We start from the raw sequence: 23914 nt of genomic DNA on the forward strand, positions 1-23914 counted from the left end.
TAGATAGATAGATAGATAGATAGATAGATAGATAGATAGATAGATAGATAGATAGATAGATAGAGAGAGAGAGAGAGAGAGGGGGGGACGTGGCACGGGAAGAATGCAGGGTGTATTGAGCGCATTCGTCTTTTCCCCTCCAAATGAAAAGGTCGCATCATTGTCAGCTCGATCGTCTGCGATCGACCTTGCTTTATTTTCCCATTTTTTTTATTTTGCTGTTGGCTCAGACAGTGGACGGATGTCAGCGGCAAAGTGACGTCGATGCTATAGGCGCTATGGTTCGTGAACAGGAACGCAGGGATAAGTTTATTCACCGCGCCGGCGCGCACTGGATGATAGTTTGTGTGCCATGTGTTTTATATGTCCCTTTCAGTCTGAGCGGCCATGACATGAAAAGTCAGGCGTAGTACAGAACAAGAAGAACGAAAAGGAAAACAATTCCCGCCGTTTCAATGTTTTGTACGCCTGCCTTCTCGTGCTACGAACCCACTGCCAACTTGCACATTTTCCTGTCGTTCAAATCTGCAGCTGCAGATGGCTCAATTCTCCTCCTTGATCTGGATTAATTACTCTAAAAGGCGCCCGTTACTCGCTCGAGAAATCGAAAATGCACAATCGTCTTGCGGACAAAGTTTCACCTAGTGGCATATTAGTGACGAACTGTGATAGGACCACGTGCAGCTTTCTTTTGCCGGGCTTATCAGCCATTTCCCTCGCCCACCGGTGTGTTTATAAGCAGCTGCTACCGCCTTGAGGTGACTGCTTGTATTCTGACCTGATGGTAGTTCACCGGCAGCCAGGCTGCTTTCCGGTTGCTTAGGCATGTCATTCTACGGTCTGACTTTCTGAATGCTACGTGTACCAACCATGACACACCTACGAGCTTTCTTTAACCACCTTAGGGTGCCTATTACAATTTGCGAATCCGAACCGGTGAGATTGCAGGGCTTATCCATTTCGAAGGAGTTCTGAGGCTGGCACAAGTTTCGAGATATCCGTTCCCGTCGTGTGCGACGAGATGTGCGATTGCTGTTCGGAGAAATTTTTTTTCCCCCGAACGCTTTAATTGGGTGTTTCGTTAAAGCGTATGCGCGGTACAACATTGCATTGTGCCTTAAGTTTCAGGACGCTTATCTCGAAACTGGTAGCGAGTTTCAAAATTTGTTACAAATTGATGTGGATCATTGGTTTCAGTTAATTAGTTCTTGGGGAGTAAGCCCATAGTGTCGCTGAACAGCTCGGGTGACCGCCAGGAGTGAGCGAGGCAGTTATGCGCGTTGTCGAGAGCAAGGAGTGCTTCTTTGTTCTCTCCCCTCACTTATAACAAGAACAACAGCACCACGAAGCGCGGTAGCAACCGTGCCCTCAGAGATCTCTGCGACGATGCCCCGTAGAGACACTGTCGTGGATAGATCAGGCAGCGTCATCCGCACTGTCGTTACCGAAAATCCCACAACGAACCGGTATGCACTGATAGACGATGCCGTGTACCTTGTGGATTTCGTCATGGCGAAGTAGTCGGACGTCTGCGACTAGCTGCTCGTTAGGTCCGTGATTGAACTGGGACAGCAGACACTGGAGAGCTGAGCTGCCTTCGCGCCACAAGATGTGGACCACGACTGTGATGATTCGTGAGTCAAAAAACTCCAGAGAGCAGCACGGATAGCTGCCAGTTCTGCTATCGTCGATGATGTAATTGGAGACGTCTTGAAGAGGATGACAATAAATTTCGCGGGCATTGCCACTGCCCCAACTGAGCTTATGGACGAAACAGACCCGTGCGTGTATCGATTGTGCCTACGAGAGCTGCAAGTATGGTCGTTCATCCAGCATGGGGATGATAGATGTTACGTGAATCGGCTTAAGTTTCGTCCTTCTCCCTTCAGACGGCTTTGTGACTTAGTGAAATTGTTCGTATCTTCAACAAAAAATTGCGTTACAACTGCAACAATTCGCAATTATTATGTACGTGCGCAGACGCTCACTGCCTTTATTCGTGTAGAAACGCGTGATTTCTTGGACATGTACAAAGATGAAGGGTATAATAAGAAACGCCACAAGCAGACCACAATATCGAAGGTTATACGAATCTACGCACTACCCATCATTCCCATGGTCACTGAACGACTGCAGCGTTAGTATTTTCTCTTAAATTTACAGTAATTTTTGTAGGAAACTGCGATGGTAAACCACAGCATAGAACTTTTGCTTCAGACTGGGCTGTGTTTGTTATACAGGGTGTTTCAGTGAACACTTTCAAACATATTTGATAATTGCCCGTGGCTGCAGATGGATGAATGGATGCAAAACTTTAATGAAGGTCCTGAGGTACGCGACCCAGCGCGCTGCGGGCCGCTCCCACGTTGGGACAGTCAGGCCATGCCCGACCGCCGCATCGTGGGCCCTCTGCACAGCCCATAGTTGCGCCCCGGCATCGGGGCTCTTGATAGCGGAGAGCCACTTGTCCTCATTGATTTGTTCTGTGCCTCGTAACGAGGGGCAACGCCAGAGCATATGGTCTAGGCTAGCTAAGTCATTGCAGTGCCTGCAGGAACTAGTGGCATAGGTGTCGGGATAAAGCTTGTGGAATAAAGCCGGGCTGGTATACGAGCCTGTTTGCCATAATCTGAGGTTCAATGGCTGCAGATAACACAATTCTATTCCATGAGCTGTACTTGAAGAGGCGGATTATGCAGTATTGAAGTGCATAACCGACTAATTAACAAAAATCAATAATTATGTTTCTTAATTACCTTGTGACGCATATTGCAATTTAGAAATTCTAGCGGGTGAGACTGCAAGGCATATCCACTTGAAGAGAATCGTGTGAGTGACCACATTTACGAGGTATGCTCCGTCAAACTTGCGGTAAAATTGAACTTTCGTTCCGCTTACTTTCCTTAAAAAAAAAGTCGTTTTCTGCATTGAAACAGGAAAGTAACTGGAACAACAATGCATTTATCCGCAAAGTTCGGGAATTGATGTCTGCAAAGAGGTGCCATTCTGATTATTCGTACCAAGTGGATTAGCCTTGCGAACTTCCCGGCTAGAATTTGTCACTTGCAAGATATGTGCATTGACGTAATTAGTTAAAAACTTAATTAGTGAGTTTCCCTTAAGTAGTCGATTATGCATTTCAACATTTTGTGCAAGTAATGTCCGTAGGCCAACTTATGGACTAGAATTGCGCAATCTGGCCATAGGCAATGTATTTAAAAAAAAGTTTCGAAAGCGTTCGCTGAAACACCGGGTACACTCGGTTGTTGCGAGTCAGGTTGATACGGTATGTACTAAGTTTTGCGGGCAGTGAAAGTGCGTGAGATAGCGGAGCACCGGACATCCTTTGGGCAGTGCAACGAATCGATGTAGCGCGCGCGGCGTGCTCTATTTACGAGAGCCTCCTTTTATCAAAACAACATTCCGCGCAGCCCTGCATGTGGCCTGCGCTCATTATTGCTTTCGGGGCTTCGCCGCGCTTCGTCTCGTACGTTACATACAGCATGTCCGGGGCCGGTGCCCCTACGTACTTGACAGACTTTCTTTCTTTTTACCCCCCCTTCCCCCCACCTCCCTCCACGGTGCAGCCCCAATGCGTGCAGAGTAGGCGAGCACGCACGCATGACAGGAGGTTGAGCGAGATAGAGGTAACCGTGGCCGGGATGCGCCGGACGGACGCATCGCTAATTGAGGCGCAGGTGTTCCTGACGCTAATGCGTCTATACAAGCGGCCCCCGTCGTTTAGGCGGTTTACTACACTGCCGTTGCCTGGAAACGCCTCCACGCTAATGGTATCCCGGCACAGGACTCCGAACCGTGCCTGGTCCCTCTCTTTCTCACGGTCTTTGAGGAAGGCTCATTTAAAAGAGCGTTTGGCCCTTCGCCCGAGTGTTAATACGTCTGACGGGAACTTAAGCGTCTCGTGTTTCTCGAAATGATTAAACATCGAAATCAGCAAGAATGCTGTGCTTGCTTGCATAGTAATTTTATTTCTCGCTTTGAAAACGATCATTAATTCTTGGCACTGGCCATTTGAACGAATGGGCAGGCGGGTGGTGGGATGTAATGGCTATTAGAGACCGTGAACTTGGCCGCTAATGCGTATTTACAGAAGCACGCTCTCAAGGAATGTCCGGGCCTGTTGGAGGGCGCGTGGGTGTGGAGGGAGAACTTATTTTATTATTTTTTTTATTTATGAATGCTACAATTCCTGGTTGGGATATTGGGTAGGCTGGGAAACTGGGCGATGCATGATTTGGTACGAAAAAATTGGCGGACGAAAGAAAAGAAAAAATAAACAAAGAGCACACGCACCCCGCTCTCATGTTTCATGTACCTGAAGACAACAACCACCAGGGGAAAATGGCGCCAACATACTGTGCATGTTCGAAAACTATACTGTTAGCGAATACACGCGCACACATGTGCGCGCGCGCGCACGCACACACAGGCACACGCACACACAGGCACACGCACAGAAATATCCGACAAGAGAATTTCAGAGGGAGAGATATGAAACTCTCTTGTCGGCTATTTCTGTGTGCTCGAGACAAGATGTATATGGTTAGGGTTTTATGTATTTTTTGTGTTCGTGCATCAACATTACAAAAGGTGAGTGTGGGCCGATGCCGGAGATAGTGCATACGAGGCCGACCCACGGCAGAGGTGAAGCAGGCTTCAAACACTTCGCGCCTAATGATAACAATAATAAGTAGTAATAAATAATAATAAATGAAATAACTAATAAAGGTGCATTGTTTCAAGTCGATGGGTATGCTGGAATTGTTTGTAGACAGCGCATACAGCCATACACCCTTCACTCGCAAGAAAGCAATGCCACCGACTGTGGGGATGTCTGTGCCGTACAAACGAAAGACGGAATTGTGATATCCACTGTGTATACATTTCGAGGCACAGCCAAGTGTGATATCGAGAAGTTATTGACCCCGCACTTTGCGGGGGTTAGCCGTGACGCCACCACATTGGATATTTCAATGTGGGCATTTCAAAACCAGATAAGAAATAGTTCACTCAGTTTGTGCTGGAAGAGTTTGGTTTAAAGTGCCACCTCAATCCAAGTCACTAAACTACTCATCAGCGGTCGTGTATAGCTAAGTATGGACAGCTGGGCTAGTTGGTTGTGATTAGCATTGTGAAACATCGTTCCAGCGCACAATTGAACACGGACGAGAAGAGAAAGACAACACGAACGCCGGACTTCAACTGAATTTTATTCGTGGAAAACAGGGCTTTATGTGCACAGCGGGAGAGGGGGGGTGTCTGCTAGTGCGCAGGACCACACAGAAATATTTCCTTGGTCCAGGCAACAGTCATCAGAAGTGTCAAACCAAAAGAAGAAAGGAACAATAAAAAAGGTGAAAAAACCTTTCCCTCTCTTTTCTTCCCCTCTTTTTTACATCACTCAGTAGAGTCATGCTCATCTAGATTTAACATTAATAGATTTATCTTAATTGAACAAGATTTAATAGATTTAACTTTGGCCAAGAATCCGTCTTAGTATGTAACCGAACCAATCAGTCTATATCACAGTAAGCACAAAGCTATATCGTCACTACCATTACCAAATGATCAGAGATTAATACATGCACCCTTGTTTAACCCCACGTGATCTGCTACAGCTTCGCTGGCCTTCCACTTTCGCAGAGTGGAATGGCTCCTCAATTTTTATTGAATTCCCTCCTCCCCCCTTTATTCTGTAGGATATTTTCTACTCCCACAGCTCGTGTTTTGCATACGACGCCTTTTTTTATTTACACTAAATGTTGACGAATCACGTTATGTTGTTTTGTTTTATATTTTCTGCCGGCTCCGCGTAGTTGAATACAACGTTATCGTTAGGCGTGTTTGGTCAGTCTACCGACAAGGGTATAGCGTGCTGGAAGCCGAAACTCATGCATGCAGTAGCACTCACGTAGTAGCATCGCATAATGTTTACGTTGGGTAGATAAACCGAGCGGTGCGACAGGGCAAGTTTCACGTTGCAGTGAAACTTGCCCTGTTGTTGTTAACGTGTTAGGAAATTGTATAACGCATGTGTGTTAGCGCATTTGACTCGTCCAGTCGATAGTGTCGCTCGGGTGAAACGTCATGCTCGAGGTCGGAACTCCTTAACCGTTAGGCAACTGGGAATAATACATAATACCCTCGAGAGAGAGAGAGAGAGAGAGAGAGAGAGAGAGAGAGAGAGAGAGAGAGAGAGAGAGACCTTCCTGATTCTTGTGTTTCAACTATTTATGAGCTGATCGATGATCGATATTTATCTGGGAGGAGTTGCAACAAGAGCACAGAACAGGCGCAGACGTCATTTAAGCATGTGGATTTAACAGCGCAAGAGGGAACTAAGAACCGTTGGTGATCCCGTGCTGTGAAATGGAGCAGGGAATAAGGCGAAACTGGAAGCTGTGTACCAATGAAAAGATGTCTGATCTGCCAGCCTGACCCGCATATCCAACAATATGCCATGGCCACACATATATTGTATGGTACCACATATGTGATTCACACGAGTTAAAGGGATAGGAGAGCTGTGTGTGTGACGCGTGGGATTATTTTATATAGCAGCTGTTTAATGAGTAGGCCTGTTTAACAACTACGATCGCCTAGATTCAACATTGCGTGCGTTTTTCTCTTCCGTATTTACGCCAGCGTTGCGTGCGTATAGTGCTTCCGTCTTATGTGTCACACGCGCACAGCTTTATCGACTGGGAAGCAGCTTGACATCACGTGTCACCGGAAAAAAAAGTGTGCTGTAAGGTAATACCGATAATTAATGAGGCATCTGCATCTGTCTACCCGTAACGCTGTACTTGTCATAGAGTACCTGCGATCGCTTAGCTGCCGTGGTAATGACACGTAGTACATGGATTTGCGTAATATACGCGCTTGCGGCTTGTCACGTTCTTGCTGAGCTATTTATTACGATTTATCGGCCTATAGTTCCAAGCAATCAGCACTTAATTTTCCAAACACAGCAAGGCTCTGAGTCTCTGCGTACACGCGTAACCATTGCACGAAAAAAAAAAATACAATGCGGATTTCTGCAACTCAAAATTTAATTGACGTTTCCGAAGCCACGCCGGCTCCTTGTTCACAATGCAGATTACGTAAGGTGATAGTCACGGGACGTAGTGATCGGGATGATAAAGCTGGGGCTACGGCGCCGTCCGCCCGGTTCACCATGTAGGGTGCCGACTTGCGAATTGAGAATCGTCGCGTTGTTATAACGCAGTACCTCGTTGAACGACCGATCGATTTGCCATGTCTCAAATTTGGTCGAATCCAGAAGAGCGAAAGGTTAGGCAGATCCACGTATAATATACGCGATTTCCACGATGGCTGCGCTGCCATATACTTACCGCTCTTGCGTATCACTGGCGCAGTTCCCTTCAATAAGTTTTTTTAAACGAAATTCGTCTGCGATAAGCACTATACATGGTGTGACAAAAAAGAAAAAAGAACCGAGCGCGGTCGAACGTGTCTCGAGCTGAAGGCGCTGCGTGTCGGCGCGAACTGTAACGGTCGTTGTGAAGCAAGGCTGCTTGCTGCTGGCAGGTGTGGGTCTTGAGAAAAGTGCCTGCCAGCAGCGGCAGCAGCGCGTAAATCTCTCGGCCTGCAGCTCGAGGAGGAGGAGACCTCGCCGATCACGCGACCGCCCATCTCTTGTTGTCCGGGCTTTCGTCGTGCGTGTCTTTGGTAAAGCATTCCCGTAGTGTGGCGAGTGCCCATGAATCTCGTGCTGGGTTCTATCTTTGCTTCTTTTTTTTTTTTAAGTGCGTGGCTAGGTAGGCACGAGGTCCAACTGAAGTCTTTGAACGCACTGATACTGCTCCGACTACTCCACTTCAATTAGAGAAAATGTAAGTTTCCTTGAAGGAATGGAACAACAACAACAACAACAACAACAACAACAACAACAACAACAACAACAACAACAACAACAACAACAACAACAACAACAACAACAACAACAACAACAACAACAAATAATAATAATAATAATAATAATAATAATAATAATAATAATAATAATAATAATAATAATAATAATAATAATAATAATAATAATACTTTAGAAGGTGCAAACTGTAACACGGAAGAAAAACAAAAGACAACAACGACGAACGCGAGTCGCCGGGCATGAAATCCTCCGTGATAGTTTGAACAAATGTTCGCACGAGTGAAAGAAAAAAAAACGAAGAAAAAACTTTTTCACTGGAACAGAAGCTGCCCTTGAAAGGCCACTGACTGGCCATGATCCAAGCATTGTCCCAAGTGAGAGTGGACCTATCCAGAGGCATAGCCAGAAATGATTCATCGAAAGTGTGCACGCAATTGACCTGAGGCGGGGAGGGGAGGGGGAAGGGGGTTTAGCAGGCCGCAAACTAGCGCAGAGATTTTGACACAGAAAGACGTATTATTCGTTCGCCTATTTAAGTAACATATTTAATGCCAGGGAAGGCCGAATGCAGTAGAGAGGTTGGAATATTTTACTTAACCATGAAATTGTGAGAAACTTGCAAGCATTGGACGAGTTTTGTTTTTTCGAACATCGGAATAATTGGAGGTGTATCTGTTGCCCTGCAGTGGACCTAAATATGAAACGAAAACGCTCAAGTGCAGCTGCGTCAAACGCTGGCGTGCCCTTCCAGAATCGCGCGTCTGTTGTGCCCGTTCGAAGCTGCATGCTCGTATTCGAAACGTGGCAGTTGCTGCGCCTGTGAGGCTGTCTCTGTGGAAAAGAGATGAGAGAGAGAGAGAGAGAGAGAGAGAGAGAGAGAGAGAGAGAGAGAGAGAGAGAGAGCCTCCGCCAGGACCGCAAAGCGACGCGAGACGTTTCTTGAAAAGATGAAAGACAAGAGTTATCGTGCGCAACGCAACCTGAAGGGTATCTTGGTCACTCTCGTTTTCGCCTTCCCGCCCAGTCAATAGTTCATGTTTGTTTGCTGATTCTCTGTCGCCTGTGTGCGAGATTGTTAGGAGCAGAGAAAAAAAATTGCAGTTTCGCCCGAAACGCGAAGCATTGCTAGTGACAGCAAAGTAGTAGGCAATTACGCGAAGTAATCTTTGTATTAGAACGACAGAAAGCTGAGCTATAGTTGGTAAGGATTCATTATGCAAAAAAGAGGCGAGGCGTGAAGACAGGACAGAAGAGTAGAGAAGTGGACAACACGAACGCCGTGTTGTCCGCTTCTCTACTCTTGTGTCCCGTCTGCACGCCTCGCCTCTTTTTTTGCGTAATCTTTGTAGCTTGAAGGACGTATAAGTTGCAGTTAACATTCGCTTACTACCTAACTGGGCATTGTGTCACGCGCTTCGTATCATCGCCTTTATAAACAGCAGTGAACATTCGCTTACTGCAACTAAGCAAGCAAGATGTCACGCGCACGCACTGACAATCATGAGCGGATCTCACTCGTTGACCGCGAACGCTCGCTGTCGCAACGCTGAACCTAGTGAATGACAGGGAGGTCAACCCGAACAGATGTCCGGTTGGCTACACTGTACAAGGAGAGCAGGAAAGACTAGAGAAGATGAGAAGAGTGAATTTTTTTTTCAAGGAAGAACATGTGTTTTACACAAACCTGTCGCAACGTCAGCAGCAACGTATGTTACGTTCGGATTAACACCTGACTTTCAGACATAGCGCGCCGGCAGGTCCTCCGCGTTGCTTACGGCTGTCGGTATCTTAGCGCCGCTATCAAACCCTATGCATTAGCGTGATGCAGTGATAGTGTTATATCTCCTCGAAGCAGTAGTATTGGGGCGCCTATATATTTCTCGATGTGACAGTATAGCTAAAATGTGTGGACGTGAGAGCGCTAAAAAAAAAAAAATACGAACGCGAGAAAGAGATGCTCATTTTGCAAGCTCAATTTAGATCTCTCTCGTCTGTAGCACCATACGTACTAAAAAAAGCCGCATTGAGACCTCTCGCCTGCTCCAAGTTACCTCCGATAATGATGACAGGTGCTCGTCACATTTCTCCAGTTTTTCTACTGTGAACCACGATCCCACCGTTGTCTCTAATGCGCGAATCGATGCAGACAATTTTGAGGCACTCGGTGCCTTGCATTGTGCGCTGCCGTTCCAAATGCCTTGAACTCTTGACTGTGCCAGAGATACGCGTAAACGCCTTGCGTAATGCTTAATGACAAGGGAAGTGTTTATAGGAAATGCGGCTGTGTGCCAGCCGGTTCTCCGTAAACCGCTCTTAATCTTACGACTGAACCGACATTAAAATGGCGTTTATATGAACGCAGCGCGCCGCAAAGTGGAGATAGGAACGTTGCCATGTTTTAGGGAACTGCAGCTGCGCGAGTTTTAGTGACTCAACCACGAATTTTCGCAGGCAGTTTAGCCTGCCGTAGGCCGAGATCTGACTTAAGCTTGGCGTTTTAATATCTGTCGTAGTTCATTTCCGCAACATACGGCTGTAGTGTTCTAGGAGATAACAATTAATGCGTGTTTTCTTGCGTGAACTGTTTCGCAATTACTTCGTCGTCTCGTTTGTCATGTCGTTACTTCGCTTGTTAAAACTGCCATTAGCGTTTGCCATTCTGCATATACGCTGATCGCACAATATACGTATCGAAGCTTTTCGATCATAGCGCTCTTTGAACTGCGGTGCCGTGCAGCGTTCACACCCTTTTTTCTTCCGTGCTAGCTTCGCTCTTCGCTCACTATCTCTCTCTCTCTCTCTCTCTCTCTCGTTCTTTGTTGTGCTTTAGAGTACCCTTTGACACATTTCATCATTAGAACGAAGTATATTACATACTTTATCTCGCAAGGAGGTTTTTCAAGGTTATTTGCGTTTGAATTGACGTGACACTTTCGTCACTTTGCGTTGTACAGCATGTGCAAATGCCGATGGATTTTACGCAGGTTGTACCCTCACCACAACGGAGCGCTGATTTCGTCGTCCCTCTAATGCGCACAGCGCCGGAATTCGAACTCGGCGAGCGCCGCGGACTTTTCCTATCTACGTGTGCACAGTGGCTCACATGACCACCTTTGCCTTAGACAAGAGCGCTGTGCGCGCTTGATTGAGTTATGAGGTGTGACACAATCTGCTCTAGTAGCCGCCGTTTTCGAAGGTTCCAGATAATTTTTTGCTACTCGACCTTCCTTATGGTCGACTTACCCAAATAGGGGTGCGGCATCATTTCTGCATTACGCGATCATTATAATGCAACCGGGGAGTCGAACCTTCACCGCAGCAGCAGAACGGCCACAGAGCCATCGCCTCAGGTTAACACCGCGGTCGCTCAGAATGAGTCCCTTGCTGCAGGCTCTCTGTCGCCTGTAGGAATTGTGTTCCTTAATCAACGACGTGAACCGACGTTTTCTTGTCACGCAGTACTTCAGCAAAAGCCTGCGGCTGGGTTCCGGAGGCGGTGACGCGTCCTCGGCGAGCGCTAGCAAGAAGCAGAAGGTGCAGCTATGGGACAGCGTGATCAACGTGGTGCTCGTCGAAGGGCGCAACCTGCTGGCCATGGACGACAACGGGTTCAGCGACCCCTACGTCCGATTCCGTCTCGGCACGGAGAAGTACAAGAGCAAGGTGGGCTGTTCGTGGCGGCTCCGCCATCTCCGTCTGTTTCTTGTTCACCGTGGTATTATGATTGGATTGTACTCTAATAATTAGCAGACGTCTGGACTAAGCATAACTAATAAGTTGCCTAAAACTGAGTTGCGATATGGGGCGACTTGCTCACCGTTGTTGTCGGACGCAGAACTGTCGTGGAGACCCGGACGCCTGACTTTCACGCCTTCCATATACTTAACCTCGCCGGTCGCCGGATAAAAATGCGGCGCCGACTTTAAAGCGGAAGTCACTTTCTCTTTAATGCGTTAGCATTCTTAGGGTACTTCATGCAATGTCCGGGGCCCGAGTATCTAGCTACCTATGTATATTTCTACCTATGTATGTTTGTAGCTAACCGTTTCCCGTCTACCTGGGTGACAGGGTAGTCGCGGACGAATGGGCATAGCGCATCGGTCTGCCGTGTTGAAGGAACAGGATTCGAAACCAAATGTTGGACTAAGTTGGGCCGCTGAGTATGTGGTAATGTCTTGACATGTGCCGCTCTTCAACGAACCTCTTCCATACTAGGGATTGTCAGTCTCTTTGTTCGATTAATGATTGATTAATAATAATTTTAACCTTTAATTGATTAATCGGTTTCGATGCAACGTTCTTCATCGATTAATTGATCAGTCTAAAATTTTTTACACTTTCATGAACGTCGAAACACAGTTATCTACTTTTCTAGGACCCTGCTTTAATGTTTGAGAGGTAGAACCAGGTTTGAAACGCAACAGTATAAAAGTTTGATAAAGTATAATCTTTAGCTCATTAAAGACTAAATATGGTTGGCACTAGTGGCGTTTGAAAAGATAAGCAATGTACGTTATAAAATTGCACTGAGTGCAGAATTAAATAACATTCATGATTGTATTGCGCTTAGTGTTACACTAACGGAAGAAATAATAGACGGAAATGTAAAAGAACAAGTCCACCACGTCCACCAACTAGCCTCCTTCATTCCTCTATTAAATAAGATACATGCCACTATGGAATCCGTAGAGTACAATTAAACAAAAAATAAGAAAAATGTCGAAAGTGAAACGTGAAGCCCAACTTAAATAGGCAAGAAATTGCAATTCCCCCTGGTGAAAGGAAATTACTGGTTTAGAATTGTAAACCGCATTCTCTTTTCTACAGAGTGAAGGAATATCAATTGGCTGTGCTGTTTGGGTAAAACTGGCACCTTTGAATGGAGAAGCTCGGGCGTTACAGATTTGCTGGAATTGACATGGACTCCATTGCTATGCCAAGTGCATGCTCCCTACCGGCGTGCATGCTGTGTCACGTCTTTAGTGGACTGGGAGTGGCACGACGATCAAAGAGTGGGTTGCTGTAGCGTGGCTTGAATTGCGAAGGCATTTCAACCCTCCGGCCTTGAGCCCCGTGGTGGTGTCTGCGGTGTGTGTGTGGGGGGGGGGGGTAAGGGGGGAAGAGAGGGGAAGTGCTCGGCTCGGCATCACTACGGGACTCGGAAAAACAGTCCGATCGTCTCTCTACCACAGCCGCACCGTCACTGCTCGTGCGCCGCCATTCTAGTACGATTTCACAGTTTTCGCGCTACTCCTGTCATATCCTCGGAACACGATTGATCGAACAGGCCTAATCGATTAAGTCGATTAAGGTAGACATCGATGAAGATTAATCGTTTTGCGGGACACATTTAATCGGTTAATCGAATAATCAGTCATTGTTATTCCCAACCATATTTAGTGCCAACATTAGTCACAGTATATATATATATATATATATATATATATATATATGCAGGACTGGGAAGGCACCGCTGTTCGATGAAAATCTTTGACACCGACTTGCAGCACTGGGTATACGTGCCACTCTGTCTGCGGTGGTCTTCAATAAACGTTTTTTTGATGGCGACCTGGAGCACCGGGTATATGTGCCGCTTTGATCAGTGCTGGCCTTCGATGAACGTCTTTGATGCCAACTTGAGTCACTGGGTATGTTCCCGTAGGTGTGTGCCGCTTTGTAATGACTAAAAAATATCCCTTACATTTATCAGATGCCACGCGCGGGCTTCTCGGCAGCGCCACTAGATGGCGCATCGTGACCAGAAAGAAGCGCGAGAGAGGAGCCCGGTTGCTGCATGACGCGTTTCTCAGCGTTCGTGGACTTGACTCATTTCAAGGCACTTTGCTGCGTGCGCACACAGTGTTCCCTCTATACCGCTTTCCTCTTTCTGTTCCCCCTTTCCCTTCCCCCAGTGTAGGGTAGCAAACCGGACGCTCGTCTGGTTGACCTCCCTGCCTTTCCTCTCTTTCCTATCTCTCTCTCGGCGTTCGCACGCATCATCAGCGCGCCGTACATTTCGGAGGTGATGCGCAGGCTTTGCGGCGGCGCCGCTAGACGGCGCTTGGTGTTCCAGGAGAGCGCGAAAGAGAAGTCATGCTGCAGGGCAGGCCTCATACATAACTCGTTTCGGCGGTGGCATTACGTGGTGTCACGACGTTGATTCCTTGCTGAACGCATTACCTACGACAGTCACCGTGAGATGGGTTCTGCCGGATATTTATTGATTTGTGGTTCACAGCGCGGCCTAAGCCATGGTAGGTCCTACGAAGCGTGTGAATGAGCACCGGACTAAATTCTGCCTAACGGGAACAAGAAGACAAAACAAAGTATTTCAGAGCAACATACAACCTACTCCTGAACATGCGAGTTTACATAGAATAATGCACGAAACGGAATACTGAACTGAACGCAAATAGAAATACATGGGGAATACACAGCGACAACAACTTTCACAACGATCACGGCAGACAATGTCAGCGGCTTTGAGCTCAGTGAAACAAGTTATGGGTGTGGTTCTAGAGTCCGCGGGAGGAGCAAATCTGGAGTAGCATGTCTCCAGAATAGTGCGTTGCTCCAGCTTAGGCCACCGCTGTTGCTTCCACCGGGATTTGTTGAAGCAAGACGATTACCAGGAGGGCGATTTACCATTACCGACTAACGAACAAATTGCTAAGATTCCTTTCGAAGAAACAAGTATACGGGTTCCTTTGTAGCGTCATGAAGGTACACTGAAGGTACACTGAGTTGGATTGCAGCTGTCTTGCCTCTCCGATCTGACGGCGCTTGTTGGGACCGCTTTGAGCGCTAAACAATAGCTTCTTATACTGCACGGCGGGGTTGAGAAGGGTTCCGTGGTTTTCGACCGCGTCACATGCGGTGCAAGAGCCGTCATGCCATAGTGCATAACTACCACCTAAAATGACAGGCAGGCAACGTCAGCCTTTGTTTGAATGAAAGAGCATTTCGCGCGCACTTTTGTCTGCTCTACAGCTCATGGAATGCTGCAGAGTTACGGTGTCCTTCGACTTTATTGAGCTTAAACTGACGTGTAAGCGCCGGCGAGATTCAGTTCTCATCGCTGCCCCGGCGTAAAGGGATGATAAAATTAGATTATACAGATAATCCAGTTGATACAGAGAAAACCATGAAAGAAAGAAAGAAAGAAAGAAAGAAAGAAAGAAAGAAAGAAAGAAAGAAAGAAAGAGACAAGCAAGCAAGGAAGCAAACATACAAGAAAGAAAGACACAAAGGAAGAAAACAGCGTGTTCGTAGAACCGTGAGTTACTGGAACAGGTGGCTGCATTCACACCCAGGAGGTGCTGGGCGCTTCACGTGGAGAGGCGCTGTAGGGGGAAAAAAAGAAAAAAAAAATTAACCGAGGAACATGTGTGCGCCAAACCTGGGCAGTGCGTTGCTTCGATAAAGACGAGTGTTCCTGCGAGCTGGAGAACGTTTTCTTTTCTTGATCGCCTCTCCGAATAACCCTTCAGTGGAGAAAAATAACGCTGTCTTTTGTTTTTTGTGACATCGCAAATTCGCGGCAACGAAAACCTGCCACTACCTGCCGATACGCAAGTTTCGAAGAGGATGTTGATAATATCCATTCGACGTTTACCGACACACCTGTTCCTATTGCACTTCACAGCTTCGCCTCCCGTTTGAAAGGTGAAACTATCTACTGTAGTGAGGCTTCACGGATAGGACGCAACTCACCTTCAGTGGAAAGTTGAAATGGAATGGAGAGTTCAAAGCTTAACTCCCTCTATATCTGCGCTCAACATCGTAGCTCTTGCCACGTATAAACACAAACAGGTTCACAATGCTTTAATTTTTGCGTACCCTGTCCTTGTTTTCAAACAGTCAAACACTTTTTACTTTGTTAGGGTTATTCAGTTGCTGCGTCCGCTGCAATGTTGTTTCTAACGCGTCCACGTTCTATCACTTGCCCGCTCCCTTCAGACGCCTTGGCGTCAAGAGATTTTTCAGCAATATCGCTCAGTAATTGTTTCTTCTCGGGCAGAGACATTGACCGTTATTCATTACTTTACTGCTAACGTACAGGATCTTACATTCTATAAAGAGGCACTTCTTTAACCTTCGAGGCCTCACTGTAACTTAAATGAAATGCGAAAGCAGGGGGACAAAGCGTTTTACAGCAAAGCTTTATATCGCTAGGGTTCCATGCATTTTTGTTCTCCGTGAACAAAAATTTTCATTATCAATGGCTCATACCCTCTTAGGCATTCATGCTCCCGTAAGCGAGTAAAACATATAATGACTGATAGCCCCGTAAGGCAGATGCTACAAGCACTCAGCAAAGTGAAGCAAACAGCGCCGAAATTGTTTCTAATGACGCATACAACATACAGAAAAACATGCGGAAAACTGTCATCATCAATAGCTCATACCCCTGTGAGCAATGGCTCGTACCCCTGTAAGCAAGCAAAAAAATGCAATCACTCATAGTCATGGCTACTCAGTTTGCGTGAATTAGCTGCGATGACACTGCTCCTGCTGTCGTTATCGGTGATTTCAATGTGATGTGTCGGTACCGAAAAGGGAGCGGTTTACGCGTTCCGTGTTGCAGACATATCCCTCGCGACGCCACACCGATCTGGCCCGACCGACAAACCAGCGGCGTACGTGCATCGTGAAATGATGAGTGAAATAATGACCACCGATCACGACAATATATCAGTGTGCGTACCTTTCGTCACGATGACCACCCATCAAGACAATAAATAAGCTCGTACCTTTGTTCAAAGTTATGTGTCACCTCCGTGTCGTGTGCTAAACAGCTTCGCTGGTCAACCGCTTTCACGGAGTGGAATGGCTCATGATTTTATTCAAAGGTTGATAGGCACCAAGAAGAATGCTGCAGCTATGTTGAATTGCCTATTGATTTGGAGTTCTAATTGTTTGCAAAACGAGGATCTTGACTGTGAATATGCATGTTACTTCGCGCTTTCGCTATATCAGTTCGGCCTGACGCCGTGACAGTGAATTTCGCGACACTTCGCTCTCTATAGATGGCGCCGGGTTCGACTTCTCTCGCTTTCTCCGTCTCGGGGTACGGCGATGAAACATTACTCACTTTTCACAGGAGCATTAAGGTATCCATTGCTCTTACTTCTTGTCCGGTAAGGACGTACTAGGCGTATTTATGTTCAGCTGAAACCTCTGTTTATCTGCTAAGAATAAATCGAAGCTCGCTCAAGTCCTGCTTCTTACTTATACTCCACTAGCTGTTAGCGGCGCCATCCGATACGTGTATCAGCGTTCTTCCCACTGTGGGCGGTGGTGGAAACGCCGTGACAAACATTGTCCCAATCACAAACATTGTTTTGTCCGAAACATTGGGACAAATTTATTCATTGGAAATTATAGATAGGCCGTCCTCGGGTGTTCTTTTCTCACGTGGGGAAGTATTTGAAAGAAAAGTGGCCTAGAAGTTGAGCAAACCGTACTATTCTAGCGCTTAAAATCAAGCGTCGGTAGGGGCCATCGCACCCCAGAGCGCGCCACTATAGCGCGACTTTCCGTTCATGTAACGCGGTCATTTTGGGAGCGTCGTAAAGAGAAGGGACCTGGGCTTTAGACAGCCACAGCCTATTATTTCGTAGTACAATATAGAAGCAAAAGAATGCGTGAAAAAAAAAAAAAAAAGGTATAGCGTCGCGATGTGCTACTGCCACGTGGTCACGAGAAGCGCTCTTATTGGTTGACGCGGATTTGAATCGCCGGCGCGTGTTTCGCGCGCATCTTGACGGCGTCGAGATGCGAATTTCTTTGTCCCGGTGAAGTTTGGCGAGGTAGGATGCGTTGCTGACTCGCTCGCGTTAGTTTCGATAATGCGTCTAAAATGTGGAATTGGGGAACTTAAAGTTCAAAATGACGGTATGGTCATATCGAAAAAAAAAAGAAAAGAAAAAGGGGAGGGACACGCTAGTTGCATGTTGGATCTGCTAATGGAAGTCAACTCGGTTCAGCGCAATATTTTAACAAAAGTTCAAGTTGTTGCTTTCTTTATCCTTTACGTTCAACATAGTTCGCGGTGCCAATATGTATGCCATCCCAGTTTCAAGCATGATTCGGAGGATCGCTACTTCAACCGTTTTTCTGACCTAGCCGATCCTACTTCTCTCTTTTGTTTTTGTATTTTTAATCACGCGATACATCCATCTGAGCATTTTACCTTTACCTACTTCGATGTTCTGAATGTTACAATTCTAGTTTTCGGCTTCTCGGTGTTCGCTCAGACAAACCTCAGGCGAAGAGAAAGCGAATGTGCGTAACTTGCGTAAGCTTCGTCGACGAGGTGGGCTGTGGACTGGCGAATAATACATGAGATCGTTATTAGCTTCGTTTGTCGAGAGTCCTTTGATGAATTATTCATCAAAGGGCTCGGCATTGCTAATGGAGGACACGCACACACGCACGCACGCACGCATGCCCACACGCACGCAAACACACACACACACACACACACACACACACACACACACACACACACACACACACACACACACACACACACACACACACACACACACACACACACACACACACACATGTACGCGCACGCACGCACGCACGCACGCAGTGTGATGAAGCGACACCCTCGCACGCCTGTACTTACGCCAGTATAACTCTCTTTATGTAGCCCCTTGGTGATTATTTAATGTATTTCAGTCATGGATCAACCAATGAGTTTATCACTACTCACAGGCACCGAAGTTTTAGAGTCCCGTACCCACGAAATCTTTACGTAAGAGCGCCTCCTCAGTGGCCGCGCGCCCGCCACTCATCGCGGCAGGAGTGTCCAATTGCTGACGGCACTTGCGTAAAAGAAGCTTTGCGAATACGGCCACTGGTTCTCCGACGGCGGGATAACCACGTTTGTAAACGCGTCGGTGGAAGGATCAATTACCAATCGAACAGAAGTGAACCGATCGATTGACGCTGGTACCCCTCTTTCGACACAAAAGCATATATCATTTATCCTTGCCGCGCTTCTAGCACTGCGCCAGAAAATTGAACAAAAAATATAGTATATGCGCCAGAGTGCCGTCGTTCTTTGCGAAATAGCAAAGGAAGTAAAAGTATCTCGTGATTGATACGTGCTTTCTTGGGGTTCGTTCTAGCGACTGGTCTCGTTAAAAAAAAAGGGGGAAAAAAGAAGGAAAGGTATGCAGATATGCGTCTTAAGAGGAAGCTTTAACTCGGTCAAAAACGCTTTCTTGCGATAACCCCTAGACCGATTTTAATGACATTTGTCGCATTTCTGACAGAAAGTTAAATTTTAGTGACTGTCGGAAGCGGAATTTCGATTTAAGACCTGAATTTTGTTGAAAGAATTTTCAAAAATTGGAAAGCTTGAAATATAGAAGCATGAAGTCAACAGATTAATAGCTCTGCATCAAGAACGTTTGTCGCGGTTGTGCAAACGGCATCCATTAGATCAATCAAAGTGGGCAAATTCCATATGTCCAATTTTATCTTACGTGAATTCGTTAAGTTGCGTACAAGTTTCCATATTACTAAATTTCTTTTAGATTTATGTGTAACATATATATTTTGTCCACTGTAGATGTACTATGAGGTGCAATACACAGAATTGCGATATCACTTTTCATTGCTGAGTAACAGAGTCGTAACTTTGATAGTTTCGTATTCTGAAAATGTGTAAATTTTCCATATTCATCAAAAACATTGAGGACCTAAATAAAAAATTTGAAGCCAACAGTCACTAGATTTTAACGTTTTCTTTTAAATGCAACAAACCTCATCAAATTCTGTGCAATGGTTCTCCTTTTGCATCTATTTAGATAGGAGCACCCGAGCTAAAGCCTGCTCTTCAAATGCTTCTATCTTTTCAGAAGGAAAGCACATTGGCTTCCTTTCTTTAGTTTTACAATTACTGTGTGATCCCCGATTAACTGCCTGTAACTTTATGAGAATAGACCCTGGAGCTGTTGCCTAAATTGTACCGGACGTCAGTAAAGCTGTGTTAATGCGTACTCAAATATATCACGTGTCATCGAGACCATAAAAGTCTAACGCGGCATTTTCTTTGATAGATTTACCTTTAACTCCTGCGTGTATGCCGCACTGTCTCCGTGAACTTCCTGAAGTGTCGCACCACATGGGGATGAGGCACTAGAAAAATAAGAAGAATGACATTATAGAAGTATAGAAAGTTCATAGTTTTGACCTCAGTGTCTTATGTTCAGGCCTCCCGTTTTCGCTCTTGCGCAGAATGTCATCAAAACCCTGAATCCCCAGTGGCTGGAGCAGTTCGACCTGCACATGTACACGGACCAGCCCAAGGTCCTCGAGATTTCCGTGTGGGACAAGGATTTTAGTGGCAAGGGAGACTTCATGGGAAGGTACGTGCGGGCTGCTTGCTTGCGCTGACGGTGGTAGCCTGTCAGTACAGGCGCTGCAGTGCAATTCTCCTTGCGCACGATGAGCCTTCTCAGAATAGAGCCCAATTTGAGCTCTGCTGAGCTCTTTATTGACTGTATCGAACTTCCACATTTGTGAAATTAGCAATGTCAGCTGAGATCCCAACTGCAGCAATACTCGCGCGCGTTTCGTTCTTCGCGCTATAGTGTATGCTACATTTGGGCTGCGTATATTTGCAGACTTGTACCAGCTGGCTGGTCTCGAGCATTTTCCCGTTGACGGAATGTGTGTTTGTGCATTAGCGACCACGTGTGTCTGAAGAGTGCAGCGATGCTTAATGCTTCCATTATCGGGCCGCACCGACCGTCTCTGTCCTTCATTGGAACAGCAACAGTCACTGCTATAACATGCGCTGCAGGCAAAGTACCTTGGACACGATAAATTTTGCTACCCTGACTGAACCTTGCTTACTATGAAAAGTGACTTTGAAGCAACTTTCTGTAAAGCGGGTGCAGCTGTCGCCTTGCTTGCGTCGGACGCGCCTCGTCAGGTGCTTTGTATCGCACTGGCGGTCTCCAGTCAGCGCGGCTGTCCAGGCAGGCTGTCATGGCCCTCCCTGTGTAAAGTCTTTCACATCGTTGTCCCTCGGTACTGCGAGCGGTGTGCGTGTCAGTTTAGCTAAATACGCTTTAATTTTGGCCAAGCTTGCGGACGACGAGGATGAAGCAAGCAGTCGCATCGAAGGACACCGTCTACGCAAAAGGCAAAAAAGAGCGGCCCCTTGAATTCCTTTAGCACATGTGTGCAATGCTCAAGGCATTTGAGGCAACCTTTTGTGCTGGATCGAGGAATGTAATCAAATCTAATGTTTCCTGTAAAACAAAGTAGCGTCGACTGACAGGGCATCAGTAGTCCATTCGTGGTTTTATGCATGCACTTTGCCTCGAGGACACTAAAACAGTGCTGTCAGTTTTCTTTTTCTTTTTTAGCTGTACGCATTGCTACTCTGATGAACAACATGAATCCTACTCGTGAACGATGTAGGTCGTGATCCCTGAAGTCAGCGGGGCTCGCGTATGCCGTGTCAAGTCTCGCGATGGCGATCAATCAATCAATCAATCAATCAATCAATCAATCAATCAATCAATCAATCAATCAATCAATCAATCAATCAATCAATCAATCAATCAATCAATCAATTTGAGCAGGCGCTCATTGTGGAGCTCCGACAAGCTAGGATCAGAAAGAGCGTGGGCTTGCCTATAGTAGTAGCTCGATCAAGGTGAAGACGTCCCTCTTCATCGGCGCCCAGTACTACGCCGTCCTTGAGCTACTCAAGTAGACCCCTGAGGAACCCAAAGTCAGAGTTTGCGCAATTCTCGACGAAGCTGCGGTCTTCCAAGAGCTTCTTTGTGAGCGTCAGGAGGCGGTTGGTGCATGGGGTCGTCTAACCGAGTCGCTGTGATGACGCTGTCGTGCTGAAGTTCGCGGCGCAGCGTTGTCGTACTTCGAGTCCACATGCAGCAGGAAAGAGCAGACTTCGGTGCTTTATTAAGAGGTTTGGTAACGATGAGAAGGACCGTGAAAGTCCTGTGCGACCGTGTGGAGGAACGAGGAGGCGGTGCGTTGCCTTCCGGCGATCGGAAATCAACAATCCTGGGAAATTCGCCTTTGAATCGCTCTCTGTACAGAGGCTGCTCGGTGTTCAGTTGCCCAAGTGCACGGATCTTCTTACGCGCGCCACATGGCTCGAGCCATGTGGCGCGAATCGTATACGACGGAGCACGACGATGCAGCGACCACGATGGGATCACCAACACGGGCATATTACCAAGCGCCTCGAGTCGGTGGGCACCGCGGCATAGTAGGCTCGATAGATGGATAGCTAAGCTCAAAGTGCCTGAAGGTGGCGAAGAATGCTTCGCATTAGAAGACTTGCGGGTATAGAACAGGTTCGGTTCATTGAGGACGCAAATGATTGGAGACCTCAGAAAAAGGCGTTTGTCCTGCATCTGTCTCGATCGGGGATAACGACGATGACGAACTTGTTTTTTTGCCAAAATCGTGAAAATCGTGTTGTGGCTATTGAGCGACGAAACCGCGAAGATGGCGTGTAAGCCCTCCTGCAGTTTACGTATGCTACCAGAAGATCGGGGTTGCCCTTAACGGTACGAGAGGAGATTCTCGCTGTCGGATTTCCCGTGCCACCCTGTCTCCCGCTTACCAACTGCTTTTCCCCATGACATTCCCCTTTTGTTCCCCTCTCACTCAAGCTAGGAGCCATTCTCTACGAAACAAAAATGCCTAAACGTCGCATCCACGCTTGTGCACCCCGTGTGCACGGCGCAGGTGCTCGATCGACCTGAGCAGCCTGGAGCCGGAGACGACGCACTCGGTGTGGCAGCCGCTGGAAGACGGCGCCGGCTCGCTGTTTCTCCTGCTCACCATCAGCGGCAGCACGCAGGGCACCAGCTGCGTCTCGGACCTGACCACGTTCGAGGCGACCGGCGGTTCCTGCGCGCGCAACAAGGCCATGCGGGCCCGATACGTAGGTTTCTCGCAACAATTCGAGCTGTTCACACTGCATGCCGTGTAATGAATGACGGGGCAAATGCGTCCACACAAATGGAGCCAACACTGTGTCGCAGGCAGAGCGCGGAAGAGGGAGAGAGACGGAGAGGGAGGGAGATTATAGCCAGTGGAAAAAACCGTCTGGCTACCCATTTCGGGGGTAAAGTGGTGGATGATAAGGCATAAATTTTGCAAGGGGACAGTTCTGGACTTGCTGGTACGACATCCTTTCTAGTGTTTAGCGCTGACACTCGAGAAAGGAATAGGCAGAAAACAGGATACGCACGAACGTTAACCGTCAGCATCGTTGAAGGTTGGCGCTCGTGTGTGCCGTGCCTTCCGTCTGCTCTTGTCTCAGTTTGTTTTTGCGCTAAACACCAGGAAGAGGGATAAATATTTAAAGATGGTAGAACGAGAGATGAGATGGAATAATAGTACCAAAGGAAACTGCGATAATAAATGGGTTGTAGCGTGCCACCGTTCCTATCTATCGCGATAAGCATACCGAAGACGACGACGCTGGTGCGCAATTTCACCGTATCTCACCCTCGATTCAATAGCGCTTATATCTATATCACATAGTGTCGCATTATATCTGTATCACATCTTTATAAACACATTTGAGGCGTTCTGTGCTCAGCCCCATTGTGGCTGCCGTCGTTATAGTGCACCAAGCAAAGAGCACGCGACTGCGCTGATAGAAATGATTGTTGGAAGTGGGAAGTCTCGAACACCGGAGAAACAGCGAAGGGGCTTGAAAACGCAATTGTGTAGTTGCCTTTTAAGTCCGTAACAAAGTCAGCAACTGAGCGACGATGTCGATTGCTGTCATTTCTCTCTTTGTCAGGGCTTACTCTGGAGCCGCGAGATATTTTCATGAACGGCGGCGCACAGGAATAATTTCCTCCTTCCCCTTTTTCTGCGCGACTACAAAAAAGTGAGCGCACAGTCGAACTTTTTAAGCATACCCCTTCTTCTTTCAAAGATGTTGCCTCTTCGCTTGAAGTGTTCAGGCTC

General features: G+C 47.0%; 1 protein-coding gene across 2 annotated transcripts in view; it reads left to right on the forward strand.

The window, feature by feature from the left end:
• LOC142572501 (multiple C2 and transmembrane domain-containing protein 1-like) overlaps nucleotides 1–23914 on the forward strand; it is a 307998-nt gene that overhangs the window by 257742 nt on the left and 26342 nt on the right. For both annotated transcript variants that reach the window (XM_075681668.1, XM_075681669.1), the window contains exons 7-9: nucleotides 11378–11581; nucleotides 20177–20307; nucleotides 22676–22874. In XM_075681668.1, coding sequence (XP_075537783.1) covers nucleotides 11378–11581; nucleotides 20177–20307; nucleotides 22676–22874 — 534 coding nt within the window. The remainder of the gene's footprint in view (nucleotides 1–11377; nucleotides 11582–20176; nucleotides 20308–22675; nucleotides 22875–23914) is intronic.

The sequence above is a fragment of the Dermacentor variabilis genome, chromosome 2 (assembly GCF_050947875.1).
Source record: "Dermacentor variabilis isolate Ectoservices chromosome 2, ASM5094787v1, whole genome shotgun sequence".
NCBI classification, from domain to species: Eukaryota; Metazoa; Arthropoda; class Arachnida; order Ixodida; family Ixodidae; genus Dermacentor; species Dermacentor variabilis.